General features: G+C 37.8%; 1 protein-coding gene across 1 annotated transcript; it reads right to left on the reverse strand.

Moving 5' to 3' along the window:
• Positions 1–755: 755 nt before the first annotated feature.
• On the reverse strand, positions 756–6,543 carry PIGH (phosphatidylinositol glycan anchor biosynthesis class H). The gene is made up of 4 exons (XM_034417620.3): positions 6,150–6,543; positions 3,522–3,731; positions 2,506–2,589; positions 756–1,237 (listed from the first exon to the last, which is right to left on the reverse strand). The coding sequence occupies exons 1-4, from the start codon at positions 6,327–6,329 to the stop codon at positions 1,157–1,159; spliced, it is 555 nt and encodes a 184-aa protein (XP_034273511.1). The 5' UTR covers positions 6,330–6,543; the 3' UTR covers positions 756–1,156.
• Between the last annotated feature and the right edge of the window lie 2,467 nt (positions 6,544–9,010).

Raw genomic sequence — 9,010 nt, forward strand, 5'->3', positions numbered from 1 at the left:
TAGCAACTTTGACAGATATTTCATTTCAGTATAGCAAAGTTTAATACTGACCATGTCACCTAGCTCTAACTGGACATTAGAAATAACTGATGAAAAATTAGTTTTACAATTATGCTAATGTCCCATGCATAAAAACTGTGTTCTGTATTAAGATGGAAGTGGTGTTGATAAATGAGATTTTCAATACAATAAGAATATTTTCTTTCACCATATTCTTTTAATAGGATGTCTATGGAGATTCTCTGTCATCCAGGTCATGGTTGTCCCAAAGGTGCTTTTTCCAAGAGGCAACTGGACTTTCTGGTTTTTCTTTGAAGATGTTTTGCTTCTCATCCAAGAGGTTTCTTCAGCTCACTGAGCTTCTTGGATGAGAAGCAAAACGTCTTCAAAGAAAAACCAGAAAGTCCAGTTGCCTCTTGATGAAAAAGCACCTTTGGGTCTTTTAATAGTAGTTTTGTTTCTCAGCTTTGCACTTCAGGTGTAGATGTCTGGGCAGATGGAGCTATTGTTCAAGAAGCAAGTGTCTAACGTTTCAGGGGCCTTTTTGTAAAATCAAAGTACATCCTCATGTCACTCAGGAAAAATCACTTTGCTTGTGAATTCCACAAATACAAATGATTTTACCTAGCAACCAGAAACTACATCTACCATTATCATTATCCACTAATACTTATATATATTTAATGAACAAAATTAAGTCTGTAAAAGGAATACTATTGTACATAGCATAGAACTCAACATAATCAGAAAACAGATTCTCGTCTTTCATGGAATTTTATTTAGGAAGGGAAAAAGCTTTATTTTCATCTTATTTCTGCTGAACCTTCCTTGTAGATTTCCAGTCATTTAGACAGGGTTAATTTTTGACAGGAAAAAAATATCATTGAGCTTTTTACATCATGAGGTTGACTGAAGAAAATGTGGAACCTGGATTAGTAATTTTGTTCTGTAACATTTCTTTACAGCTGCACGTTCAATCCTTTCTTTAAAAGGCACTAGCAGCTTGGTGGATTTGAATCCAGTCTTACCTAGTTGTCAACATAGCCAGGTAGATTGACATGGTTGCCTTGGAAAAGCTTCACCTAATAACTTAGAGCAAACCTGTATTATTGTGGTTCTTCTGTCTGGATAAAAAGTTTCACATTAAAAGCTGGTATCAAGATTTTTTCCTCTGCTCCAGGATTTCTTGGCAACTTTTGTATATGTCTACAAGGCAGTCTAGACGTGGCATGGAGCTCTATAAATGAAAAGAATATTGTATGTGAATTTGCAGCTGAAATCATATAAGAAATTGATACAGAACCACTGTAAAATATGACTTCTTGGATTTTACAGGACAACCACAACAACCAATTGAACACATTTATAAACTTTCCCAAATTGGGAATTCCTTAATAAATCAATCTTCTTTGATTAATTCCTTCCTAGAGAAAGCTCCAAATGCACAACTCAATTTTAGTTGTCTGTATGAAATAGAATTACCAGTGTAGACTACAGCTCAGGATTCCATGGCAATGGCTCCTACTTCATGTTTAACTCCAATGTTTGCATACTGAACACTGTATAAATTCCATTGACTTTAGATATACTGAGGATTTACTCCATATTTATCTATCATTTGCCTTTCTAAATTAACAAAACAAAAAGAATTATAGTTTTTGTTCCCAAACTGCAAGTTCCTGATCTCAAGAGAAGTCTACCTGTAGATACAATGGGAAGAAATAAATAAAGGGAAAAAATTTTAAAGGCCTGAATTCATCAGGTCCAACTGAATTATTCTTATTCAGCCTAGAATTCCATCTTTATCAATACAAGAAATATTATAACATATTGCTAAAGAATAGATAATATATAATATTTACTGTTGCTGAGTTATGTAAAAATTAAAAAACAAATTAATGTGTCGATTATTTTTAATCTACTCAGTCATTTTCTACGCTCTGCTGTCTAGCTATTTTTGACTTCTGAAAGATCTTTTAACAGAATAAAGTCCATTTGGAAGCTCTCTTTGTGGAGAGTTATATCTAGAAGTTTCATAGAAAAAGGTTAATTTAGTACAGTACGTGATTACAGAAGTGTTTATAGGCTCAGTGAGGTAGTAAATTGTATTCTTTAGAGTTGATATAACTGAGAAAAACAAGAACTTAAATGCATCAAAGGGTGACAAGGGTTACTACTCCACCTACCTGTGCAAAATTAACTATCTAAAAAGTTCAGCAGTCAGTCCATGCTCAGCTGAGCACATCACTGCTATATCTAAAGGCATAGTTATTGCAAGTCATTAAGTTTCAAAGATACACATATTCTTTAACATGCTGTTGAGAAAAATATCACGTAAAATGCTGTTTTCTAACTTTAAAATATTTTTAATATTTTTACAATTTCTATGTATTTTCCACAGAAGAAATACTGAAAAGAAACAAATGGCTTCCAAGAGGCATTTCAGCAAGAAAAGCATATGGTATGATAAGTGTTAACATCCTCAGCAATACACTTTATATTTACCTGAAATAGTGGCACTACTTCAGAAACAGCATGAGGTTCAATAGGATCTTGGAGAAGGATGCACAAGTAGTAGATAACTTTTTGCTAAAAGTAATAATGTATAGATAAGATAGTAAAAAATATAATTATCCTAGTTATAAAATCTGCTCTTAAAACAACAGTCCTTTAGAAGAGATTGCTATCCACACTATGTTCTATGGACAGAAAAATATACATGGAAATAATATTTGTATCAGTGGGATTCTTTAGAACAACATTCAAATATGAGTAGAGAAGCTTATAACTAGTAATTGACAACACAGAAGTCTCTCTTTTAAAGAGTTCCTTCAGTATCAGCTTTTTTAATAAATACCTTCTCATTTCATGAATCACCTCAAGTTTTCATTATTGATTACTGCTGGGTTCAAATATGTACTATACAATATAAATATTATATATTAGTACATATTAATATATGTATTAAACTCTGATATGGTTTGCCAGATTGTGGCTTAACTTCCTGCAAGAAACAACATATTGTTAAAGAAGAGATTATTTACAATACTGTGGCTTTGCATGGTATTGGGTCTCTTTATATTGCATTCTCAGTTATTTTCTGATTGCTGAAATAGTTCCAAAGGTATGGTGGGTTTTAAACAGAAAGCAACTTGTAATCAGGTATTTTTTATAAGAAAGCGAACAAGTCTATTGCTCATACCGGTACTACATGTCTGCCAATTATATCTAAAATTTAACTTGTTCTCATGACTGGGCCATTTCTGAAATCATCCCAATCCTATTAAGCTCAATAGATGGACCGTCCTTCAGAGTTCTCCCATTTCAAAATTAATAAGCAATGAAACAGTATTTTATAATGTAGAACAAGCACATGTACCACTTCTTTTCCTCAGATTCTTCTCACTAGGCAAGTATTTTTTTCTTTCTGAGATATCTCTTGTTATTTTTAATACAATGTCTTAGCAGTGTAGGAAAACATTTCTTAGTAGTATAAGTAAGTAGTAGTTAGTAGTCCTTACCATATAAATGGCTTCATTGATGACCACATCTTTGACCTGATTCATCTCTATAAAGGTTGTGCTCTCTTTCCCTGATGCATAGGACGAGGTCATCTGTATTCCAAGCGAGTCAATTATCAGCAGAGACTCCTGGTCAATTTTCACAAAGTGCAGATATACAAGTAGGCCAATCAATGTGATAAATATAGAAGCAGAGAGCACCATACTGTTCTGTAAAGGAAAACAAATTCTCAAATGTATTTTACATAATTATATACTATATTGTAATACTATAAAACACTTTCAAAGGAAGAGCTGCTTATTACCATTAAAATCTCTATGAGCAGCTCATGCAATATATTAAAGCGTACAAAATAAAATTATGCAGACACAATAAATAGTTGCCTAAGCACAGTTGTACATCTGTTGTATATTTGTGTTTCATAAAACAGATATTGCTTGTTCTTATATCAGAGGTAAAAATGGAACATCAAACTGTAAAAATATACATTTCTAGAAAAATAACATGTTTATTTTTAAAACAGAGATACAAGAGTAGAGTTGAAGACATGACACTGATAATCACATATAATGGAGATGGAAGGTCACAAACATCTTTGAACTGTTTTTATTTACAATAGTTGTTTTTCCTGGTAGGCTCTTATTATGTTTTTTTAACCAGTACCAAAATCATACCATGTTTCCCCGAAAATAAGACTCTGTCTTATATTTTTTTGAACCCTGAAATAAGCGCTTGGCCTTATTGCCATGCGCTCAAAAGCCCGATTGGGCTTATTATCAGGGGATGTCTTATTTTCAGGGAAACAGGGAATGCATCTTCATTTAGAAAGAGAACCATATTAATTTCACAAGACATGATGGATTTTACATTGAACTGAAGGTCTAGTTAAGAAACTATAGATAAACAAATTATAAGATATCTGAATTAATGCTTAAAGACCTTCTTGGGAAAAAGGTGGTTCATGAACTATTTATCTCCTTGCAGATAAAGAGATTGTTGAGGTAGGTGAGATGAGCAGGAGGTGATGTGACACTAGAAGAAATGTTTTGAAATACAAGGAGATAAATGTAGAAAAGAGTTGTGTTCTTTCCTCACTTTTGGGAACTTTACTTCAACCAAAGGTGCTTTTTCAAGAGGCAACTACATCTTTCTCTGAAGACGTTTTGCTTCTCATCCAAGAAGCTTCTTCAGCTCTAAGGAAGCTTCTTAGATGAGAAGCCAAACGTCTTCAAAGAAAAACAAGAAAGTCCAGTTGTCTCTTCAAAAGAACACCTTTGGGACAACCATGATCTGGATGGCTGAGAATCTCCAGAGTTCAACCATTATTTAGTTCAACCATTGCTCAACTGAAAGTTTTCCAGAGACACTAGACTTCACCCTATATCATGTGCAACCAGGACAGGAATGTTGATTGTGGATGGTGGAAGGTGAATTCTAGTGATTCTGAAGAGCATGTAAAGGGAGAAAGCCCCAACTCTTGTTACAAATGGCCTTGAAAATCAGTGGCCAGGGATCAAGGCAGGTGGGGGGACAGGACCACATGCCAACAATGGCCTCATGTCCCATTGCTAAACTGGAGGGAAGCTGGGTGGTGGCTGCTATGAGGGTGGACTAGAATGGATCAAAGACAATGCTAATGTCTTTGTGTTAATATCCTGACAAACTCTATGGAGATTCTCAGGCATCCAGGTCATGGTTGTCCCAACGGTGCTTTTTCAAGAGGCAACGGGACTTTGTTTTTCTTTGAAGACGTTATGCTTCTGATACAAACAGCTTCTTCAGCTCTGACTGGATGGTGGGGAATATAGCACAAGTGTACCACAATACAGAAGCTACTATAGAAACTATTAAAACGGATCCCAAAGGTGCTTTTTCCAAGAGGCAACTGGACTTTCTGGGTTTTCTTTGAAGATGTTTCGCTTCTCATCCAAGAAGCTTCTTCACCTCTTGAAAAAAGCACCTTTGGGACATCCTGACAAAAGGGTTAGGACAGAGTTTCTCAACCTTGGCAGTTTGAAGACGTGTGGACTTCAACTCCCAGAATTCTGGGAGTTGAATTCTGGGAATTCTGGGAGTTGAAGTCCACACGTCTTCAAACTGTCAAGGTTGAGAAACTCTGGGTTAGGAGGACCACAGGCATAAGGTGGCAGTATACCAGCTCGACAATAATACCTACTTCATTCAATGGTCAGTCTTTCTTTACCTTGACAACTTTAAGAAGTGTAGCCCAATGCTGGCTCTGGAATTCTGGGAGTGGAAGGCCACACCATTTAAATCAGGGGTCTCCAAACTAAGACTTGTGGACTTCAGCTCCCAGAATTCCACAGCCAACCATGCTGACTGGGGAATTCTGGGAGTTGAAGTCCACAAGTCTTAAAGTTCCCAAGTTTGGAGACCCCTGATTTAAAGAGAAACACTACAAGACACTAAAAGCCAAGCAGGTTCCAGCAATCTGAAAGGGGTCAGAATGGAGGGTTGTGGGGCTGTCTGCCCGCGGAATTCTTGGGGAGGGGAGTGGGGTTCCCACGTAATGGCGGGCCATTAACTGCCCCTCACTCCCCGAGTCTGAGCGAACTACTTCGGGTTTCAGGACCCGCTTCGAAGACGAGCGGCGAACGGTCGGGTACCTGGCTGATGACGAAGAGCCCATAAGCCACGAGCCACACGCAGCACGTGACGGCGCTCAGAGAGCCCAACTGCAGCCGCGGGCAGCGCACCTGAAGCTCCCGACAGGAGGCGCTGTAGTGGAGGGGCCGCAGCTTAATGGGAGCCCCGGAGACCGATAGGTATTCCCGCTCTTCCGCCATGTCCGAGCCAGGGAGCGAGGCCACGGCGGTTCGCAGATGCGCAGAGCGGCTCTTCTCCTACGCTCCCTCTCTAGCCGGCTGTCGCTCGATGGTAGCAAGGCTCCGCCTCTCCCAGCTAGGAGCTGTCTGTTGTGCTGGAAAGCTTGGCGAGACGGCCGCCGGAGGGAGTTTCCTTTGACTGCTCCGACCACTGGCTCCCTCCCTTTACACAACCGGGACGGGAGCGTAGGAAGTGACAGCCCACCGCCCCGCCACACCACCAAAGATCTCCCATGCATCAGGTCCTCCTGGTCTTCTCTTCCTCGGACAGCGTTGTGCTGTTCTTGGTTCTCAGTCCCGAAAAATCGAGATGATCCGGCTTGGATGGATTTTCTTTTAAATTTCGATTGGTCCCTTGTCCTGTGTTTTGCATAGACCCACAAAAAAGAACCTTGTAAAAATTATCCCCGCACACTGACGTTGGAGAAATTGGTAGAATAGAATAGAATTTTTTATTGGCAAAGTGTGAATGGACACACAAGGAATTTGTCTTGGTAAATACGCTCTCAGTGTACATAAAAAGAAAAGATACATTCATCAAGAATCATAAGGTACAACACTTAATGATAGTCATAGGGTACAAATAAGCAATCAGGAAACAATATCAGTATGAATTGTAAGGATACAAGCAACAAAATTACAGTCATACAGTCATTACTGGAAGGAGATGGGTGATGGGAACGATGAGAAGATTAATAGTAGTGCAGACTTAGTAAATAGTTTGACAGTGTTGAGGGAATTATTTGTTTAGCAGAGTGATGGTGTTCGGGAAAAAACTGTTCTTGTGTCTAGTTCTGGTGTGCAGTGCTCTATAGGGTCGTTTTGAGGGTAGGAGTTGAAACAGTTTATGTCCAGGATGTGAGGGGTCTGTAAATATTTTCACAGCCCTCTTTTTGACTCGTGCAGTATATAGGTCCTCAATGGAAGGCAGGTTGGTAGCAATTGTTTTTTCTGCAGTTCTAATTATCTTCTGAAGTTTGTGTCTGTCTTGTTGGGTTGCAGAGCCAATGATGTTTTTGAATTTGGAAAACAATGAGGAAAAATTACAGAAATAAAAAAAACCCCTCCTCTTGATGCCAAGAATGGTATTATTTATTTAAAAGAAGTGGGGGACACAACATCATGTGATTCCTGGGGGGGGGGAATTGTGACACAATTTTACATGTAGAGTTTCATCTCATAGAATACTTTCTTAAAAAAGGATTTGCTTACAATAACTGATATTTTACTCACATGGCAGTTTCCTCAATACATTTTATTCATAATTACAATGCTTACTGGATTAATTGTACAGTTGCAGTGTATTTTAATAAATGTGTCACATATCACACATTTATTTCATTTCTTTTATGCTTGTTTTAATTTTGTTTAAAGCAGAATGGCACCAAATGCTAATAATCTCTAAAGCAGGTACAATTGAAAACAATAAGAGCCTTGGTAGTACTAGGGTTTAAGGCACCCTGTTATTAAGCTGCTTAAGACCAGCTGCCTGCAATTACTGCAGGGTTCGAATCTCGCCAAGGCTCAAGGTTGACTCAGCCTTCCATCCTTTCTAAGGTAGGTGAAATGAGGACCCAGTTTGTGGGGGCAATAAGCTGACTTTGTATAAATATACAAAAGGATGAAGGCTATTGCTGAGCACATTGTAAGCCGCCCTGAGTCTTCGGAGAAGGGCGGCATATAAATCAAATTAAAAAAAAATAAAAAAAAATAAAAAAATAAAACAGTATAATCTTTTTAAAAAATTTTTTACTGATGTGGGAACGAAATCATTTGGAACTGTGCATTAGCAAATATGATTGCAAAACAGTCCTGTGTTTTTCCATGATCTGGACAGTAACTTTCCATGAAGTGTAGAATCTCTTCAGAATCTGTTGTGGAAACTCCTCAGTACTTGTTCTGTTGTGGCTCAGACAAGATAGTTTCATGCAGCCTAATCCTACCTTTCCCATGCCAGATTTTATTCAACATGGCTTTGGGCTAGCTGGAAATTTTGAAAGTCTTCATTTGAGTAATGTTCTGATTGGAAGAGGTTGATTTAACTGCTGAACTCAATCCCTAATGATATTTTATAGAGATAATTAATTGCATTTCTGGTTCACAATAAAATAGCCAGACTACCTCATGGACTAATCCCATGTTAAACACTGTGGAAGGAAGGAAGGAAGTCTGTTGTTTTGTACACATGTGTCTAGTTATGAGTAAGATCCAATAAGCACAATGAGATTTTAAACAGACTTTTATAACTTGATGCTGTTAATTCTACTAACAATTCTTTGAGAACTATTGGAATGCTGGAAGCTAGCAGTTCCAGGCTGTATCCCATGACTCAAAGAATCCTGAATTTTAGACTGCTAGAGAATTGGCAAGACCAGATTTTATTCAGCCTGTGCCTACCAAAATGGAGCTAGATATTCACCATCACCTCATAACTTGATCTACATCAGTAACTTCATCCTTACTTTTTTTTAGAAAAACAACTGTGAAGCATCTTTCTGGAAAGTTGGCAATGCTTTTAGATTGCAAAAGATTAAAACAGATAGATCGACTTTGGTCAGCTCTCAGTTATTTCCAGAAATGGCAGTAGACACAGGAAATACCTGTGAGATGTAACCACCGGACAGCTGACTTCTGTGGAAATG

The sequence above is a fragment of the Pantherophis guttatus genome, chromosome 1 (genome assembly GCF_059756535.1).
Source record: "Pantherophis guttatus breed Tessera chromosome 1, ASM5975653v1, whole genome shotgun sequence".
In the NCBI taxonomy this organism is placed as follows: Eukaryota; Metazoa; Chordata; class Lepidosauria; order Squamata; family Colubridae; genus Pantherophis; species Pantherophis guttatus.